The 21,751-nt window shown below is 39.8% G+C and overlaps 1 protein-coding gene across 3 annotated transcripts in view; it reads left to right on the top strand.

The window, feature by feature from the left end:
• Positions 1-21,751, top strand: part of HHAT (hedgehog acyltransferase) — a 206,083-nt gene that overhangs the window by 118,969 nt on the left and 65,363 nt on the right. For all 3 annotated transcript variants that reach the window (XM_068676172.1, XM_068676171.1, XM_068676170.1), the window contains one exon: positions 5,829-6,030. In XM_068676172.1, coding sequence (XP_068532273.1) covers positions 5,829-6,030 — 202 coding nt within the window. The remainder of the gene's footprint in view (positions 1-5,828; positions 6,031-21,751) is intronic.

Genomic DNA, 21,751 nt, shown 5'->3' with positions numbered 1-21,751 from the left:
GGTTTTCTAACGTTATCAAACTAAAAACTTTATCACATAGATATCATCAAAAGAGGAAAAAACAAGTGTTTTCTATGAAAGCGACTGTCAAATCTCTTAAAGATTGCACTGTAAATTACCACTTTAAGAAAGCTAACAAAGTGGTTGTTGGATTTAAAAGTTATTCTCTTGAAGTAAATGTCACTTTTAAATACTTCAGCTATTGTGTTTATGCCTGCATTACTTTAGGGATTTAAATGGTACCATTTACATATTTTATCCAATTCTCTGATGTTCACTTAATGAGTTAAAATGCAGATAAGTTGTGTAAATGGAACAGCTTTCTGGCTGTAGATAAGCTGATTTAAGCTGCTCTAAGTGGGACGAAAAGTAAGGTACTTGGTTATTCAGAAGACCCCCACACAGTTATGCTTTATTTGTGAAAGTAACCTGGCATTTACCTTTCAAATGAAAACAGGGTGTGGAAATACGTGGAGATCCATGGCATCTTTGCCGTGGGAGGCCTGAGAATGTATGTTTAGCTGTGTCAGGCCTGAGGGGGAGGCAACTGGTTTTTACTATATAGCGTTCTTTCAGTATTTATTAATACTTATGCATCTCGGATGCCCCCCAGATGTTTTGAGAGATGTAATCTACATCGATTTCTCCGCTCTCTCTTCCCTTTCCTCTGATGAACCCTGTTGTCATTAGGGAAGGTTTAGCCAGCTTGGGAGTGGCCTGCAAGGCCTGGCCTGTGGTGTTCATGAGGAGGCACAACAGCCTGCCATGACATCTCCTCAGTCCTTTCAGCATGAAGTACCTCGGCTCTCCTGGATGGCCTTGTCTGCCCAACCTCACTGATCCCAGTAGCACCGTGCTGTGGCCAGGGAGGTGCCTGGGCCAGGCTCAGGGCTGCAGAAGCCATGCGTTGGCAAGCTGGGGGTCCCTGTGTCTGTACATCCCACCGAGCACACAGTGACCTGGGATCAATCAAAGTGGTACAGAAAAGTGCTATAGGGCTGACAAATGTCACCTCTGGAGCTGTGGCAGGGATTGACTTTCCACTAAACTGACATTTTATTTTGTAATGCTCACCTAGCCTGCATCTTTTTGATACTAAGTATGACAGGTCTAATCTTCCTACCTGTAATTTTCTTGGGTCTTAAGAGGGGGACAGTTACCTGTTCCACTAAAATAACCTGGAGGGACATGACAAGTTACCATCCTCAAATCCACTTGCTTTAATATCCGTTTATCTTTGCAAAATATTCTGTTGCTTTGAATCATTTTTCTGCCTTTGGCTCATTGACCGCCAAATAACTGTTGAGTTTTCTTTCTGTGTGTGCATGTGAATTAAGATAAAGTTGTTGCACGTTGGCACCACATTTTTCAGATAAGTCTGCCTTCCTTGCACATCTGCACTAAATGTGTAATCTGCTTATGAGCTGTTAAGAGATTCTGCTACAACGGTGTTCCTTTGAGTTGGGTTAGTCTGACATGAAGATCCGTGATTACTTTTATGTGCTAAGAGTCCCTGAACTGTGGGTTTTGAGCTTCTCCGTGGATTTTCTGTGATTAGAGATGGAAATAGTCTTAAAAACTGCACAGAAGCTTAAAATGAGATATTTATGTAATGCTGTTCTGTGTGTGGTGCAGCAGATCAGTATGCTCTGCAGTAACCCCTCTGCATGTGTAAACTTTCAGTTTCAAATCACAGAAGGATCACAGAATAGACTGAAGGTATAGGGTAGTATTTATAAAGAAGGCAAAAGACGGGAAGCATGGGGATCTCTCTCTCTCTTATTACACTTTAATGTCTTTTATATAGACTTTTATATATATAAAAGACATTAAAGTGTAGTGGCCGCTGCCCCTTGACCTCTCTCACTCAGTCTCTGCACGTCCTTTCCTCTTCACAGATTTTGGTAGTGAACAGAGGACCAATTATCTAACACACAGTAAGAGACTCCTTTTCTTCCCCATCCCACTTCTCTTGTTCAAATCTCAGCCGTCTCCAGTATTGAAGATTCTGGGTGTCACAGCGAGTGTAAAGACTCCATGCTCTCTTTTAGAAGGAAGGGATAGACACAAGGGTAAAGAAGGTATTGCATACCGGCGTCATGCTTGTATATCAAAGCATCCTCATCTGAATTTGATCTTAGGGCAGGGTTCTTGTATCTGAAAGAGTTAATGAAGTACTAACCCAGGGACACAGGGAAGGTGGACCTGATTCTTGCTTTCTTCCATGTCCAGAAATCTCATCTGAAACCTCAGGAGAGGTGGGTTCCATGCTGTCCTTTTGGGGTTTGTGTTTCAGCTACTAGCACATGTAATGCCTTATTTTTGAGCTGAAGGGGCATACTGTTTCGTTTTGCTCCAGGAACCATCTTAGGTTGAAACCATTGCAGAAAAAGTGTCTTCTAAACAATTTGTGCTGTTCTACTTGTTGGAGGCATAATTGTTATTTACAAAGCATGTATTATGTTATAAATGATAACACAGAACGAATACATTTCTTCTGTTTTCTGGCTTAATAATGCTATTCACTGTTTTATTATCTCTCACACTTACCTTTTGCGTAAATGTAGCTCTCTGTAATCAGATGAGTACTTTTCTATGTCAAAATCACAGGGGAAGTATTGAGCAATTAGTTCCTAAACTACCATGATGCTCAAAAATAAGCAAGATGTGTTTTGTAATGAAAAGGGCCCTCGTTGTGGTTCTTTAGCGAGACAATTTTGGCTTTAACAGAGAACACAAAGTAGCTGACATGGGGTAAGGATTTGGCCCTGGCTGCACAGTGTCTGAGTTGCATACTTGCTTGTATCCAGGCCTGTCCACTTAAGACTGTGAAGGTTGGTATGCAGCTTGGGTATGAGGTGTGTGTACAAGGAGGTAGCATGTACATTTTTTTTCTCTGATGCCAAACCAAAGCTGGTTCTGTAATGTAATAATGGATTTTGCACAATTTTTTTCTGTGTAAATAACATAAGGACATACAGAATTGCTCTTCACACTGCTTGAGAGAAATGACTCAACATCCATCAGCCTCTTATACCTACTTGAAAATTGCCAGTGGGCGCCCTGCCAAGCGAAGGCACGAACACACGATCTGAAGGCAGTTAGTGGCCTTGTGACAAGAAGTGGCTGCCAGCCTGCTTCTGTTTTCTTCTGGTATCTGGAGGGGAGGGAGAGAGGCTTTGCTTTTTGCTATGCATTTTTCCATCAGGCAAGGAGGCAGAATCCCCACACTAGAGGATGGAAAGGTTAACAAAGATTTCATGGCTCCATTTGGCTTCTGTTCTTCTGTGAACGGGTCTTTTCAAGGGCAGTGGAAGGAAATTTTCAATTGCATGATTGCCATGGGCCTTGCCAGGAGCTAAAACTTCATTGACCTTGAAGATTCACCAAGATTTGAATTAGTGCTGCTCAATTAACTAACTGCTGTCATTAAACACTAAAAATCAGCAAATAGCCTATTTTTCTCTGCAGAATGCTCTGAAAGCCATTCAGGCCAATCTAAAATGAACTACAATTGCAAATGAATAAGCTGGTGCTGCTGGGCCCGTTCCTGGCAGTGCCAGTCCCAGTGACAGACAGTGACAGGCAATGTGTGCTCACAAGATGGCCAGTGCCTACACCACAGCTTCTGTCCTTCAGTTCAGGGAAAGGGATCATACAGAAACCCAGAGCTGCTTCTGCAGTGAAGGCTACGTTTTGCACAGTGGATTTAATTCAGTGCCCTCTGAGGTCAGTAGAAATATTTCCTCGGGGCTTAGAGTAAGGTGTCTGTCGCAGAGAGTTGTCCTCTCTGATGGCATCTGGGTTACTTTTAAACATGGCATTTCAGTAAATATATGACCGTGGTGAGCTTTGCTGAGGGTGGCAGCATCTGCAGTGTCATGTTTTGGCTCCTGTGGGTGAACCTTTCTGGAACCAGGAGGTGCTGTGCTGGGGAGGCAGGAGGGAGGCTGCTCAGGGGATCGTGGTTCTGTGAGGAACAGCCTGCAAGAGGAACTGAGTTATTACAGCTGACCCTACCTGGAAAATCCAGCAACCAGCCTTTGAAAAGGGAGAAAGGAGGCTTTGTGTAAGGAGGTCCTAAGAGGTGATCTTCCTTGGTCTTTCGTCTTCGTAGTCATTGGAGTAGAAGGAATTTGTCTGGCCATTTACGAGATGTCTGCAGCAGCAGTCTGGGGCTCTGTTCTCATCATCCTGCATGTCAGATCCCAGGGAGAGCCCTGGGGGGGATCTCTCTGCTTACAGGCTGCTACGGCATGCTTCTCTGCAGTTAGACCCACTGATTTCAGCTGCAAGTATGTGTTATTGCTACACTGTGTTCTTATATGTATGATGAGAGGAAAAACAACAACACAGGGAGGGGAGAGAGAAGAGAAACACAACATATATAAAAACTATTGACTTTAGTTTCTCTTTATGTTTGTATGCTTAATAAAAAAAACAGTTACGCTGAAAATCGCTATAAACGTAATCAGATGTTCCCTGTAGCAGGTGGAGGTAAAAGGTGTATTGATATTATGTTTAGAGAGGATTTGGAGCAGTTGAAAGGGTTTCTTTGAATGACTTTTCCACGTACATCGTAATTATTCTCATCACTTTATTTTCCCCGATATGGTATTTTACTTCCAAAGGTTAAGAATAAAGCACTACATTAATTTCCCTTTAAAATCTTTGAGCTGATCTTTGTCTCTGAATGTAAAAACCTGAAAACCAGCGATGAAATTTTCCGTGGAGAAAAAATATCCTTCAATTATCTTACCAAGTAGGAATAGTCTCACACGAGGCTACAGCGCGCTATGTCGAAGGAGTGACAGCTAGAGGGAATTGTCCCTGGCACTTCTCACATACTGCGTCCCCTCTCTAGTGCTCATGGGCAGAGTGGTGTCTCCGCTGCCTGATGAGCTTCCCCTAAGTGTCGACAGAAATATGCAACTTTTTAAATAAAGGCTGAGCAGTCGCCATGCCTTATTTTGCAACTGCCAGAAGTGGATGTAGCCCTCTAGGCAGGCAGGAAAGTGAAGTGACCCAGAAAACAGTGTCAGCTTTCAGAGTCCCATTGCTGCTGGTGCTTCTGTTGAACGAGTACTGCTTTCTTGACACTTACAAGCATCAATTAAAGACTCAGCTTCTGTCTCCTGGATTCAGTTTCAATCCAAAATATAATTGCATGCAGGGTTTTTCATACAGGTATTTTGGGGCGGGAGGGTGGTACATGTGTTGTGAAGGTCATTAGCAGAGGAGATCTTGCAAATGTAACACAAGAACTGGATAGAAGATATTTTCAGTAAATACAATTTTTAATAAGAGATTTAAAGATACAGAAATTTGAAGCTTTTAAAAATAAAGTATGTTTGCATGTGTCTACATTTCTGAAAAATGGAAAACATTTTGTGGGTTATGACTACATATGACTCTACGGACTTTTTTACATTTTATTGTTAAGTCTTACAATTTAAGTTCTCCCAAAGATTATTTGTAATTTTTGTGTATACAAGTTGGCTTACTACTACCACAGTCTAAAAAACCTGAACATCTTTTGCAATTTTGAGAATATAGTTTATCCTGTACACTTGCCTAATGCCGAGTTTCCTTGACCACAAAATTGCCTTTTTGCCAAATGGTATGTGTGCATATTTCATGGAGTGGTCTACAGCTTTGCAAAAACTGGAGCAGGCAATGTAAATATAGAATGACAGGTAATTAGTAAAATTATTATTTTATTTTATTTTTCTTTTATGCTGCAAAATGAATTTATTCGGCAGTGGATGTTTTTCTGAGATTTCTATGAAAGCCATAATAACACTGCTTATCTGTCACTTCACCTACAGGTACATTTACGTTCCAATGGGAGGATCTCAGTCCAGTCTGCCAGGAATGATTTTTTCCACAGTCCTCACTTTTGCCTTTGTAAGCTATTGGCACGGAGGACAGAGCTATCTGTGGTACTGGGGAGCGCTTAATTGTCTTGGAGTAATTGTGGAAAATGGCATCAAGAGGATACTTTCTGTTTCACTTATTCGAGACTTAATTGTAAGTTGGATCTCTCTTCAATTTGTGTTCTTGTTTCCTAGCTTCACGCTTATCTGAAGTTCCCGGTTACTAGTTTGATTTAATCTATAGTAAAAGTGGTGGTTAATAAATAAAACAGCATTCCCTTCCCCACTCTGCCATTTGACGTAAGCCATACAACTAGAATTTTGCAAAAAGCAGCTAGGCCAACACTGAAATATGCATGGTCTTAAAAGCTTTCTCTGCAATGCTAGTGCAAGCAATAGCTTGTCACATTGTATAAGGTTACACAGAAGCCAGTTTTAGTATTTGTATTCTGATTTCACTCAGGATGGCCTTAAAATATTCATCTTCACTAAAATTAGGAGTGTAATTTTCTAACCATGTGTTTCCTGGAAAAAAAAGTACGTGTAGCAGCTGCTTGCATCTGGGAACAGGCTTATGCTAAGAAATCTTATGCCACTGTGAAGAATCCATAAAGAAAGTATTATTTTGTTTTGAAGACCTCTGATATTTTGACTTTTCTTATGCATATCACTTCCATTTGCTTATAATTTTCACTTTCATACCATATTTGATGCACAGTCATACTCAAAAAAAAAAGCATTATTTTTATTTTGATGGTCATTTTAGTCTGCAGGTTTGCTCAGTATATAATCCCAAATCTTCTAATAACTGCTTGTAAGAGTAATTCCTGCGCCTTGCTTCCTTAGTAGTGATGAGTGGTTAGAATTCATACTCCTCTGTAATACTGAGATGGCGGTGACTCAGTCTCCAGCCTGATGAAGTCCTGACGCTCAAGTAATTATGTTTATTCTCCATCCCCCTGTTTTCTGTTTTCACTGCTGTGGCATACCGTGTGTGGCAGTTGATAAAGCTAAGTAATTGAGTAGCCAGTGCTACCTTCTACAATCCAAGTGTCCATCACTGTGAATTTGGTGACAGCCTGGAATCAGCTTTTTTCGTTCATAGAGAATGAGTTTATCAGATCCATTAATCTGCCCTCTGGGGTGAAACTGAGCTTCAGCATCTGACCAGCTGCATACATTTGTCTCTGGACTGGAAAACAACAGTTTCTCAGGCATCTAGCTAGATGAGGAAGACGTAAGCGTAGGGGCTTTTTGTACTTGATGCCATTGTATCAGAAATCTTAAAAGAACTCTTAAGGAATTAAGTGCTTAAGTACCATTGAAATGATACAGGCAATGCATTGTGAAGGTTGGGTTATATGTGCTGGATTGATGCGAAGACATAATTCTAATTATAGTTAACCAGTGATGGCAAATTTTGTATAATTAAACCCTGAACAGTGAACTAAGTGCCTTTTCCCCCTCATCCCTTTCATTGTCATCCAGTATTTCTAAAGGCCTATTCAGTGCCTTCCATGACTCCCTGGAAGTCCATTTCTGCTCAAAAACGGCTGTAGATGTTCCTGAGGAGGTACTTTCTCTTCTTTCCTTGAAATATTGCTGAAATGAGCATTTTTACTATGAATCATTTTAGCATCTGAACGAGTGCCCACCATAAAGAAAAATACGTTCCCTGGGGTTAGTAGATGGTGCACACCTTGCCACATGTAGTTATGGCTAAGTCATACCTTGCCTTGTGCCTTCGAAGTTTCTCTACAACAACATGAGCTGCAGTCTCTGTAAACTGCCCCTCACTGCTCCCTCTGCACTCTTCTAAAAAAATCCCATTTTCTTGTCAAATGCTGAGGCTGGAGAGCAGATGAGTAGCTGGGCTTTGGCTCTTCCTTATCAAGAGGTGGAATTATAACAAATATCTCTTCCATCAAAAATGAGCTGCATGTTCTCTAATGTCCTTTGTAAATTTCCTTGTTTCCTTATAATCTGGCTTTTGCAAGCATTCCTATAACCCTGTCTCAGCAAGCCGAGTCTCAGTGACTTTGAGAACCTCATTCTGAGAGAAGGTGTTTCACTTAAATTTCATCTGTTCATCAGATGAAATCTTTGTAAGCTTTGTGCTTCACTCATTTGCTGTGTTGGCTCTTGAAGGCTATTTTTGAAAAGGAAAGTTTATTTTAGCCCCAGAATAGCAATTGAGTTTCTAAATAAACACAAAGTGCAGATTTATGGGTTTTTCACCAGTCTATTTACCCCCCCAATATTGTTGTTAAAGTTGACTTAAAAAAATTGAGTTGAGCTGGAGGTACTTATTGGGTAAAATATTATTTAAAAAAAAAAAAAAAGGAAAAAAAGCCTCGAACTTTAATTCTGCTTTGTTTTTTAAATGGAAGAGATCACAAATAACAACAGTAATTAAAGCAAAACTGCTTCTGTTTTTCCCTACTATATTCCCTCAATTCTCTTGCAAAAGAAATCTAAATAAAGTGCATTTGATTATTGTCCTTCACTGAATCCTTATGCTGACTAAGAATACGTATAAAAAGAATCGGACCCTACATTTATGCGGATTTCATGGTAGTTTAAATCTCAGCACATCAAACCTAGCACAGTATGAGCAAAAACCACTTTTATAGCTTTAAATTGAGTCTGAGAGGTTTTAAATGTCATCTCAGGCATATTGAACTGGGATAAACAAGGGATAGTAAGCATTATTTATGAGAAGTTCAGCGTATAAAAAAATATTTACTGAAAACAGTAAATTTTCTGACCCATAAATTTAGACCTTTAATTTAGAATCTGTACTGGTTGTACAACAGTACCTAGCTTCCTGGTTTCTGCTCTAAAAGAGATTATTCTCCTTTTAATGTAGTTTTCAACTTACACTGCTCTGAACTTCGTGTTTCAGTGAGTTTTGTTCTGAGAAGTTAACTGGGTATCTTTTTTTCTCCATAAAGATTATTTGTTGGGTATCAAAAAATTAGAGCTGAATGCAGTAACATTTTAATTCTTTTTATTAAAGCATTGCATATCAAACAATAAATGCTGTGCATTGTGAGCTAAGGTGCATGTGGGAACTGTATATTAACGTGGGAGCATTTTACAGGATTTTTTGTCAGTCCTTTGTTTTCACATTTTCATGAGCTATTTAGAATCATACGAAGCAAAGTAGTGTTTTGTTTCACTGATTCTGTATTAATTTCCCACAGATGAACAGAGACCCCAGCAGTAACTCATTTGAAATCAGTGATGAGATTTGTAATGACTTTTAATAAATAATGGATCAGATTTCTGGACAAAAATGCTAATGGCTATCATTTTTCTAGTGATTTCATTTCCCCCCCTCCTTCTTTTCCTGAAGGAAAACAAGATAGAGATCTATACAAGAAATGACATCTTGGTTTAAAAATACATTTAGAATGATTTAAACCTTAGAATAGCTGACAACATCTTTAAATTAATGGATTTGGAAATTGTTCAGAAGAAGACAGAGCAAAGAGGGTGAAGTTGGCAGATTGTTAAAATTAATGTTTTAATCTTAATTGAAACAGTAACATTTATTTTCTTAGTTCTTTTGTAGTAAAGTGAACACATGTCATTCAGTCTCACAAGAATTTTTTTAATTGAGATGTAAAAATCTCTCTTCTAAAAATCACACTATGATGAATTTCTAGTTTGAGCTTATTTCTAGCTTTATGTAGTAAGGAACTAAATACACTATTAGTAATTCAATTTGAGAAGCCAGCCAATTTTAAGCTTAATTTAATTTAATTTTATTTTTTTACTATCCTTATATTTATTTATTTGTTTTTGAAGCATCAAATACTTTGATTTCTAAATTTTTATTTATGGCTGTGATGAGGTGCCACTAAATCCTTTTCAGTTCACTTATAACTGCCTTTTTTCCCCTCTTTGTAAAAGGGGAAATACTTTCTATAACATCTGTGGTTTTGGTTAGTGTGTAACATTAGGGGATTTTTTCCTCTTATAAAATATAAAAAAAAAAAAAAAAGTCCATGTAAAAAAAGTCTATATATTTGTCTCTATGGTCAAAATATCACTTTTGTTCTGGGTACTAGAGACATGGTTAATGCTAATTGGCAGTCTCAGCATTGGTGAGAACAGGATTTTAGAAGTCTTTCAAAAGGTTGAGTGTGGTCAGGGTTCTTTTGGTCTGCCTTTTCTTTTTTTTTTTTTCCTTTTTTAAATCTTTTTAATTGGTCTGCCCTATTTCTTCTGCTCAGAGCATCAAAAGTTCTATCGTTATTCCTAATAAATGGTGCAGTGATCCTGCAGGCAGCTGGAGTGGAACATGGAGAGATACTGCCTAGTGAGCCCAGCCTCTGTGCTGTGGTTCTTCAGGTTACTAAGCTGATCTAACAACTGACTGCTATTGAAAGGAAAAGGGCTGAATTTCCCTTTCTCCTCCCTTCTTTGCAGTCCCACTGCTTTCTTCTCTGCACTCCTTTCTGCTGGAATCTTTGCTGAGCTGACTTAGCTCTTTACTCCAGCAGAAAACTTCACTTCCTATGATTATTTTATTGTTAGATGATTTGTCTCATGGTTTGGACACTGGAAAAGCACCCAAAGCAGTACAAAGTGAGAGACAGAAGTCAAAGATGGGAAGTGGGAATGGAGGCGCTTACTAACTGCTTGGAATTTCCCCGTTGCAAGCATACCTGAGCAGTAAGTAGTACTAAGTTGAGCCTCCCTGTATAGAGTGGGACAAACAAAACAATTAGGTCCTGCTTCAGGAATTGCTTAGCCCTCTATTAGGGCCCAAACTCAGTCGAATCAAAAATAAAGACACTGGATTTCACAACTGAATCCTATATACATTAAGAAAACAGAACTCTCATTTAATGACAAATTTCTTTTTTGCAAGTATAACTCACTTAAAGTCGCCACAGCAAAACTGTAAAACTTCCTTCTGCCACTATCAGTGACAAGATCTGACTAAACATCTCAAACTCATCTGGAGAAAGTATGTATGTAGACCACCTTGCAAAATCAGATCTTTAACAAGATCTTCATAATAAATAAAGACCCTTCTCAGCTGTTCTTCAGCACATAGTAGGCTTTGATCTTTATTTTGCATCATTTGATGGAAAGAGTACTTATAGCACTGGTTTGCTAATCTCAGAAGGTTGTTTCACCTTTTCTCCTTTACTAATAGTTTTGTATAATTCATGCATATTTTTATTGCAACATGGTAATTCAGTTAAGTGGCAGGCAGTGCTGACGATCCGTTCTTCATAATCCTCTTATGTACTTGCTGTAGAGTTCTGCTGGGTTTGTCTCTTCAACTGTCTGAGAATTTGTAATAACATAAGGCAAGGTAATTGAACAAAGTCCCTTAATCAGACTGTTTGTCTGTAGTGCTGAAATCTTTTTTGAGATACAGATATCATCTATAATGTTAAAACCCCAACCAGTGAATAGGGCTTGCTGTTATGCTCTGAATAGCAAATAGAAGGCATCCTGCATCCCTGGAGGAATGACCCAGTGGTCAAATGCTCTCTACCTGGGGTGAAGACACCTCCCTCTAAACCTTGAGTTCAGCCATATGAGTCGTCTAACCGGAAATCATTACTATTCAAAGTGGATGTACTTTGACTCAAAATCAGTGGAAACTCCTTTCTCTAGACGTAAATATTAGCCAGGGCAGATTTGTGACAACTGGTCATTACGTGTGGTACCAGAAGCAGCAAGCTGAGTCATCAAGGTGCTCTTTCATACTGAGCTTCTGAAAGACCATCAAAGGTGAACGTGGGCTGGCTGATGTATCCTAGATTTTTTTTTCAATTACTTTTAGCTCTGCCAACAGTAGTTCTGAGTCAAGAAATTCTTGCCATGTTTCTGCTTTGCTTGATTTTTTTTCTCCTTTCTCCATCTTCTTCTTGTGAGGGTTCATTTATCTTCGTTTAAGTGGATCCCAGAATATTTGGAGAGCCCTTGTAAAAATGCAGGAACACAGACACACACACACTTGCACTCTGACTCTAGTTTCCTTACTTAGGGAACTTCTTGCCCCAGACTTGGTAACAAAGAAAATCTGGTAAGTGTTGTTTTGCATTAGGAACAAAGATGCAATATGATATAGGCTTTAATGACAAAAGTGCCTGCAATAAGATTTCAGAGATAACATTCTATTGTTTCTATCTTTTGAGTACAAACTTCCCCCCCTTTTTTTTTTTTTTTGTCAAATCTGTGCAAGAAAGGTTATTTTTGATGTCAGCAGTAGACAAACTGTAGTCGTTTTCCATCTGTCTTTAACCAGATAGTTGCTGCTCTCCTTCAGACAGCAATGTCAGCTGGGAAGCCCCCCCCGTCACTACCCATTTACCATAAAAAATAAATGTTTCTCCCACCTACCAGCATTATTTACTTCCTGTTCTGCTTTGGAGACATCAGGCAGTTTTCTGGCACTTTGGCCATAATGTGGCTTTAAAAGCAAGTAAATCATGCTATGGGGTGCGAAGAAGGTAGAGTGATGCTGATGATGTACTTCTTTGTTACTGTTACATCAGTACAGCCTTGTTCAGCTTAAAAATTAGTCCAGATAATAGATATTAGCATTTATGGAAATGCAAGTTAAAGTACCAAGGAGTGGGTTGCACACTTTTGTCTTTCTTCTGTGCCTTTCAGAGCCGTATGCATTAATGCACAGCGTAACTCTGAGCTACAGGAGCTTGCCATGTGGAAAATGAGGTCTGAATTTGCTGAGAGTGTTTATCACATGTCTCCGTAGGGATTATTACTGTGTGTTATTTATTTGTTAACAGTTTCACAGTGGCAGTGCAGGAGAAGCAAAAGGGCAGGACCTTGTGCAAAATTCTGCACTGATTAGACAAGTTAGATCCTGTCCCACTTTGGTTAGAATTTAAAAGGTAAAAACATGAAAACATGGGATAAAGGATCTGAGGGAGCCAGGACAGGCAGAGTGGGAACCAGAAGAACAAAAATAAGGATGTTGGCCTGGACACAGGAGAGTGCACAACCCTTGCTTGTCTTCCTTGCTGAGAGGTAAGGCACATTTATAGAAACATGTACACTGCCGTTACTTGGTTAGATTCCTTGAGGATGGTGCATTTCAATGCTGTTCATTTTGCACTTTTCACAAGCTGCCACTTTTTAAAAAAATGTTTAGGCAGGTTCTTTGAGGGTGATGAGGAAATGTAGGAGCAAGCACAGAAATTTACTTCTGTGTATGTCAAACTTTCACACATGCATCCGTCAGTGTGGTGCATACATACGAGCTGGTAGGAGGCTTTCTTCAAACAGAAGGGGGTTTGGCTGTTTGCTGAGCGGTGCTATAAATGTAGATCTTTTGGAAAAGCTAAAAATGAACTGGTGCTAGTGCAAGACAACGTTTTGTTGAGTGAATATTTAGTAAGGCATCAATAGAGAAGATGAGTATCTTCTCAAATACTATATATAGCATTTATTTCTAAATTCAGAAACAAGTTATATTTGTGAACATAGATCTTAACTGACAGCTGCTTGATTTTAATTGTGTGGTCCTCTTTTTATAGGAGTGATGTATTGTCTGTAGGGAATTACAGGTCATTTGCATCATCCTGCCTTTTAGAAAAAGTGTTGTCAGTTCCCTCCTTCCTGTATGAACCTTCCAGGAGCTAATCTTTGTTTGCTTTGGAAGGAAAGTGTATGCCTTGGAAGCACAGATTACTTCAGGCCATAGTTAGGCTTGGGGAGAAGGGAGGGAACAACCGCAAGCACAACAAGATGCCAGAAAAATAAAGCAAACAAAAGTAAAGGGCTGGGTCTGGGTTAGAGCTAGACGCAGAATGGAGCAAACAGGAATGATTACACGATTACTGAAGAGTACAATATATGCTGGTGGGAAATTAAATTTATCCTTTCATTCGCTGTGGCCATTGTAGATGGATGAGATCTGGTAGTGCATCTTGTTCACATTCTACTTGCAGGCCTGTTCCTTATCTTATTACTCTTACAGTCCTGGGGATTCCATGAGTCCTTTTGCATTATTTCATAAATGGATGTTTTGTCTGGGTATTCAACCTAAATTCTTTGTTGCTTTTTGTGTTCTGTTCTGTGGTAAGGTCTCTACAATGCCCTATTCAACAGCTGTCCTTGAGCTTCAGAGTGCAGGAGTAGGTCTCGCAAGGACACGTCAGCCTCTCATCAGCTGCCTTTCCGTTGCTGTTGCTGCTCCTCAATCCTGGTTTCTACCAACATTTTGTTAATGAGCACATGTACTGCCTCCCTTCATTTCTGCAGTAGTCTCTCACATGCGCTTTTGTCACTATTACCCATTGACAATTTGTATTAACAAGTGTTTTTAGAAGTTGCCCTGCTGCTCGGACCCAGCCCATCTTCATTTCTACTGCTCACTTTAAAAATTAAATAAATCAACATTCGGTTTGGCAGAGCTTTGTGACAATTTTCAGCCTTTCCTCCATCCCATCTGCTCCCCCAGCTGCTCAGTCACACCCTGCCCTCCATTTTCAGTGTGCCTAACTGCAGATAGATAAAATAGCCAATAACTGTTAGTCAGGATGTATCGCTTCCCTTCCCACTGTCCCATCTGCTCCTCGCTCTCTTTCAGCTTTTCTCCCGGGCTCTTGCTTTTCTGCCTTGCTGTTATTTTTGGAAAATGGCTGCATTGCGGATGACCCAAATTCAAGGGGTGCATCAAGGTATTTGCTCATGTGTCAATGAGGGTGATCCCCAGGGCTCAGGGATGGACTTGGGAGAGTCGGCCTGTGTTTATCTATGGATATTTTCTGAAAGAAAACACTTAGAAGTGCTCTTAAGATGTCTGGATGGTCTCTCTGGCTTCTGTGGAGAAGTAAACAAGTACAGGCCTTACTCTTTAGCTGTGATGCAGTGGGCAGTGAAAACCAAAGTTCAGGTCCTTAGATTAGAATGGTGAAAAGAACTCCAATAAGCAATGTGAGGTTTTCTTCCATTGATTTTCCTGATACACATAATGCCACCACACGTGGCACCTGTGTACTGCAGTGACTGAAACATCCCACAATTATTTTAAATGTTGCTTCTCTAATAAAAGCTTTCAGGAAATTGAAGGGATGGATCTTTAGTAACCTTGGGAGCATACTCACCCCTCATATGCTGGGAGAGGCAGTAAAAAATAATGGAGGGACTAGGTGTTACATACATGATAGATAATTTGCTTGGTTTCCTCAAAACATATTGCACATTTTGTTCTCCTATTTTAGGATTTTTATGGATAAGTTGACTGATAGGGATAGGTGGGAGAGGATGAAATCTGCAGAGCAGATAGTAATGAAATATTCTATGTTTAAAAAATAACAACTCTACTAAAAATTGTACCAGAGTATTTTTACCCTTTGAAGACCAAAGGCAGATGAAAATAATGTCATCTGTACTGTTGAAGCTTGTAGTATCAAGCACATGTTTCATGTCACTGTGGCCATAGTATCTGACAGTCTTATTCCACAGTGCATATGTTCCCATGAGAAATACTCAACTGCTTCTCCAATTTTACCATGCTCATCTTACTTTGTCTTATGCTTTGAATATCAACTCTCTGGAAGGGTAGTCCAGAATTAAATAAATGTTGCGAATCTCTGTTTTGCTCCATGAAGATGTATGCTTGTTTAAATTTCATCAAGTTTAGTTCACTTACATGGGAGTTGTTAAATACTCTCAGTATGAACAAGCTTGATAACATCACTGACTTTATGTAGAAGTTCGCTCTAATCTGTCCCAGTGCAGCTATATAAATGAGTTGCATTGCGAATGCAGCACAAGTAAGTCTATTCCATCTTCTGAGTGCTTGCCAAGAACTTACCAAGTAATTTCTGTTAGGGGAGGCTTCTTGTTGTTTGTCATCCCATCATCAAGCTGAATTTTAGTGTCATGGAAAAGGTGCACCCCAGTTCCTGAGCCCTCCTGGAAACAGCATGGCATGTGAAATGCTCCCAGAATAAGCTCCTGCAGCAAGCTCCTGCAAGCAAATTCAGCAGCCCTCTGGATAAAGAGCATTTGGAGCATGCCAAATCACCATGGTGCCACCATTGTTGCTAGAAAAAGGTAGAGAATAAGAATGCTTGCTGTGGGAAGGCGTAGGATTGGGTCTTTGATAAAATACTGAGGAATATATTACTGTAAAAGAAGATTTTAGTGTGATATTTGGTATAGGACTACCTGGTTTTGGCTGCTGTGCAAAATTCCATCTTGTGTGTCCCTCAGCTTCTAAATGGGAGGATGGATATGTATTCCTATCAACATTCTCCAAAGCGTTTTCTCTTTTGTTGACTAACTGAGAGGTGTAAACATATTTAGGAAAAACACTTCTGGACCCTCAATTTCTTCACTCCATGCCATTCAGTAATATCAGTGTACCACGTATATCAGTGAATATGCAAATCTTTTGTGGATGAGCTCTAGTTCACCTCAGTTCTTTAAAATGATGCTGAGCTGCCTGAAACCATTTTGACTGATAGTGATGTAATTGCCTTGCAAAGTAAGCAAAGTAAGAGCATTTTAAGAGATAAATAGGAGTATTTATCTGACTTCCAACTTCCGTGTACTTTAACTTGACTCTTAATTCTAATCTAAATAATCTATTCTGGTGCATATTGTCCTTCATAAACTGTCTTTCCCAAGAAACAGCTATTATACACACTTCCTATTTCTGGCATAGTTTTCAATTAGGGGTTAAATATGAGATGCATGTATAATGGGAAATGGATTTAGGAATAGGAGTGTTTGGACAATGCAAAGCCTTTCTGCCCTGTCTTCTTTCACCCATCTCAAACACATACACAAATTTACTTTTCAGGGTACCCCATTACAATAGTACCATTTTTTTTAAGATAACAGAGGGCCAGTTTGAGAGAGATCTGATGGTAGTAAATTTTACCAGACCCACCAGCATGCAGAGATAGGTCTTTCCCAACATCAGACAAAAATGATGTCCACAGCCAATCTTTATTTACAGCAGGAACTGGACTGAAATACCAGCCTGAACTCCATTCAGTTCCAGGAAAGGTGACCTGAGCTAACCTTTTAAAATCACCTCCTGTGTTATATTGCTTGCCCCTGGACTGAGTATCCTGGTAATGTGTATTTTAAAGGCTACAGTCCATCTGTGTTGCACTAGGAGATAAAGAGTGTCTAGTATGTAAATGTAAATGTAAATGTAAAGTATTATGAAGTATTGATGTTAGGTTACAAATAGTGACTATATCACAAATAGTGATCAGTTCGTGACTGTGGGAATGATGAACCATAAACTCCCAGTCAATCCTGAACTTGTGCGGGATTTGCTGCTCCACTTGGATGCGTGTAAGTCCATGGGGCTTGATGGGATTCATCCCAGAGTACTCAGAGAGCTGGATGAAGTCATTGTGGGACCTCTCTCAATTATTTTTCAATGGTCGTGGTAATCTGGAGAGGTCCCATTTGACTGGCAAATGTGGTCCCAGCTTTCAAGAAGGGCAAGAAAGAAGATCCTGTCAATTACAGGCCTGTCAGTCTTACTTCAGTGCCTGGTAAAATTATGGAGAAGATGATTCTAGGAGTTACTGAAAAACACCTGAAGGACGATACAGTCATTGGTAACAGCCAACATAGATTCACAAGGGGGGAGGTCATGTTTAACAACCTTGATTTTGTTTTACTACAAGATCACCCTGCTAGTTGATCAAAGGAAGGCCGCTGATATAATCTTTCTGGATTTCAGTGAAGCTTTTGATACTGTCTCTCACAGTATCCTTCAAGACAAAATGACCTGAATACAGTTAGATAACAGTAAAATAAGATGGGTGAACAATTGGCTGACAGTTCGGGCCCAAAGGATTATAGTAAATGGGGTTACATCAGGCTGATGACTTGTCACTAATGGGGTTCCCCAGGGATTCATTTTAGGACCAGTCATTTTCAATGCAATGTTTTCATAAAGTATGTGTTTGTAGGACTTGAAGGTGGTTTTTTTGTGCAAGTGTGGATGATAACAAATTGGATGGAGCTGTTGATTCCGTCGTGGGTGGTGAGGCCTTGCAGAGAGGTCTAGACAGGCTGGAGAGCTGGGTAATCACCAACAGTATGAAGTTCAACAAGAACAAGTGCCAGATTCTGCACCTGGGAAGGGGCAACCCTGGCTGTACATACGGACTGGGGGATGAGATGCTGGAGGTCAGCCCAGCAGAAAGAGATCTGGGGGTTTTGGTTGACAGCAAGTTGAATATGAGCCAGCTGTGTGTTTTGGCAGCCAGAAGGGCCAACTGTACCCTGGGGTGCATCAGGCACAGCACTGCCAGCTGGGTGAGGGAAGGGATTGTCCTGCTCAGCTCTGCAATGGTGCGGCCTTACCTCAAGTACTGTGTGCAGTTCTGAGCACCACAGTAAAAGGAAGATATAAAACTGTTGGAGAGTATCCAAAGGAAGGCTACAAAGATGGTGAATGGTCAGAAGAGACACATGAGGAGTGGCTGAGGTCCCTTGGTTTGCTCAGCCCCGAGCAGAGCAGGCTGAGGGGAGGCCTCATGGCAGCCTGCAGCCCCCTCATGAGGGGAGTGGAGGGCAGGCGCTGAGCTCTGCTCTCTGGGGACAGCGACAGGACCCGAGGGAACGGCATGGAGCTGGGACAGGGGAGGGTCAGGCTGGGGGTTAGGGAAAGGGTCTGCACCCAGAGGGTGCTCGGGCACTGGGACAGGCTCCTCAGGGCCATGGTCATAGGACTGAGACAACTGGAGCTCAAGAAGCATTTGGACAACGCTCTCAGACACAGGGTCTGATTTTTTGGTTGGTGCTTTGGAGACCCAGGAGTTGGACTTGATTATCCTTGTGGATCCCTTCCAACTCAGGATATTCTGTGATTCTAAGTAAGACAGAGCATCAAGGAAGGATGTTAATTTACGGGTATCATCCAGGCAAATATAGCTTCATTGTCATTTTAACATAAGGTATTCTTTCACCACTTTCTCTCCTGGCAGTATTTCTAACAGGGAGAGGAGAAGGAGACAGCAAAACAAGGAGATGGCTTCTTCTTTTCCAGAGAAACACCACAAATCCAGAACAGCTGCTTGTGTTGTGGCAATGGAATGTATTGTTAAAGGCATTAAATAGCACGGTGAAGAACTGTGGGTGTGATTTATTTATTTATTTAAATTTTGTGTGCTTTGATGAAAATGACTTGTAGGTTGAGAAAAAATCTACATGCCAGTAGATATTTAAATCACAAACATTACAATGACCAGCCTCAGTCCTTTTTCATACTTAAATTAATGCTTCCAGTGTAATAATTTGAGCACAATAACTGCTCAGGTACTTCTATAGTTATTTTTTTTCTAGATGACATGAGATTTTTAAGGAACTTCTAATTTTTTTTAACCTTTGTTGCAGCTGGATAGAAGCTGCAGAGACATCAAATCAGAGGCCCTCAGGAAAATTTGTGCTACTTTTTGGATCAATGCCTTGCAAAGTTAATGGAAATTAGCTACAGTACAGCCCAGAAATGGCTTGGTGTTTGTCTAAACTGTTCCTGTCTTAAACCACTCCTTTATGTCTTATAAATGACCAGATGCTTTTATGGTACATACTACAGTTCATTTGTACTGTTTAACATATAGCACTTTTGTAGAGGGTGATACATTATATGTGACAGTTTTATTTATTTTTTTAGTAACTGTACTCATTTAAAAAAAAAAAAAGTGTCAGAGCTTTTATAGCTAGACATGTTGTTTGTCTTAGTCTTACTGCATTGGGTTGCAAAACAGGCAGACCTCACAAACTTAACAGGTCTAATCAGTGCCTTGGTGGAAAATGCAGTCAAACACACACTGTCTGATGGATTGCCCATCTCTAACGCTTTTTCCTAACTGAAACTGTTTCTCTATGGAGTTGACGTATAAGTTTGTTAGAGAAAAGGAGAGTGAAAATAGATCTGGTGGGAGACTATGTAAATAACCTACAACTCAGTCAGAATTATCCAACATGGTGTAAGAAGATGGAAAGCTTGATGACTCTGAACACAGAAGGTCATAACACAAAAGGACCATAACTATCCCTTATTTAATCTTAGTTTTTAACATGGATTTACTGGCAAGATTTGGAACATTTCATCTGTGTGTGTACATTTATGTGTTCTGAAAAGGTTTATGTTTTTATATAGGGGAATACACGTTCATGCTCTGCATTTCAGAAGGAGACAAGATATCCTCTACTCGTCTGTGACTGAAGGAGAACATTGTGGCCATCTTTGGGAGTGCAAAGTACTAGGAAATGAAAGAGTTGTTTCACTAACTGCCTGTGTCTGTGAATGTTTATATACTTATCTTAAATTCTCCTCCCTTTCCCTATGATGCCCTAGTTTTAATCCAGAGTTTTTAGAGGAAAGTCTCAATCCCTGTGTTCATATATGAATGTTTTTCCCAGTGCTATATGGAAGATCAGCTATTATAGTATTGTGCATACAGATTGACAGAAGCGTATCTATCTCCATTGTTGTGATAGCTCAGATAGACTCCTACACTAGATACCAGAGATGTACTCTGCACTAATATGTTAAAATTATATTTTCATGCTTGTAATTCATTTATTTGAAATTTTGTGACTTAATAATCTATAAGTTGAAACATTTGTTTTGATGCGTATAAAACTAGCAATGTAATTGTCTGGGAATGTATTTTTAGGTCTGTTGTTCAGGTATCTGAGCATGAATTTTAATCTGGCTGCAGCTATTACAGATTTATTACCGCATTTATTTATTTTTTAATACTACAGTCACAAGACTGTTTTCTGCAACATCAACATTTATTACTTGAAGGCTAAGCACCTCATGATATTTTCCTTAGTTCCCATGCACTGGCAATGCTCATCACTTTGATCACTTTGCAAGAACCATTCAGTCTTTTGCAGATTCAGGCACTATTTAAAGAGGCTTGCAGCCTGGGGACATGATGAACAAGATATTTTTTTTCTTACGCAGTACTGTAATGAGGCAGTATTTCCCCTTATTGTGCTATAATGATTTTTATGATTTAACAACTGAGAATTGGAAGAAGCTAAAACTTTCTCATTCTTCTTTCACTGCCTTTCTGCAATTTGCAGAACTGCACTTGCTGCACTTGCACCTCAGGTGATAAAGGAAAACATAAATGTAGAAAAAGTAACACTAGTATATGACGGAGGGAGGCTTGCTTTATTTTTATCATTAGGACGATACCAAGAGCTTTACAACTGGTATCTATACTTTTTGAATGTGAGTAGTAATACTTGCAATGAAAAAACATTGGGATTGCATGTGTATTTAAGTCACTTTTATAAGGAAATACCTGCTTCTTAAGAGACTCATTCCAATAACCCACTCTGATCTGACTCTGGAATCTTTCAGTGAAGTCTTATTAATCAACCAAAGCATTATTGACTTCCAAAATTCTTTATGCTACTTGATTTGTAGTGATGTGTTTTACTCCATACTGGAATCTATTGCATAGTTTTATCCACCCCAGCATCTTGTTGATAGTGTTCACATCCATCAGCAAAAATTCTTCAAAGACTACATTTAAGAAGCAAAGAATTAAAACACAGAATGTATAGAGAACTGTGTCCAGTTCTGGGCTCCCTGGTATGAGAAAGCCATGGGATATACTGGTGTGAGTCCAACAAACATGATGAAGGGAGGACTTGAGCATCTGACATATGAGAACAGGGACTGTTCAGCATGGAAAAGAGAAGGTTCGGGGGTGTCTTACAAAGTGTGTAGGTACCTAATAGTGTGGGGGAAGAAACTCGACTTGGTACAGTTCTGGGCAACTTGTTCTAGCTAACAACCCTGCTGTGAGCAGGGACGTTGGACTAAGTGACCTCCAGAGGTACTTTCCACCCCTAACTACAATTCAACA

This window comes from Anas acuta, chromosome 3 (genome assembly GCF_963932015.1).
Source record: "Anas acuta chromosome 3, bAnaAcu1.1, whole genome shotgun sequence".
Taxonomy (NCBI): domain Eukaryota; kingdom Metazoa; phylum Chordata; class Aves; order Anseriformes; family Anatidae; genus Anas; species Anas acuta.
This window is presented reverse-complemented; position numbering and strand designations above follow the sequence as displayed.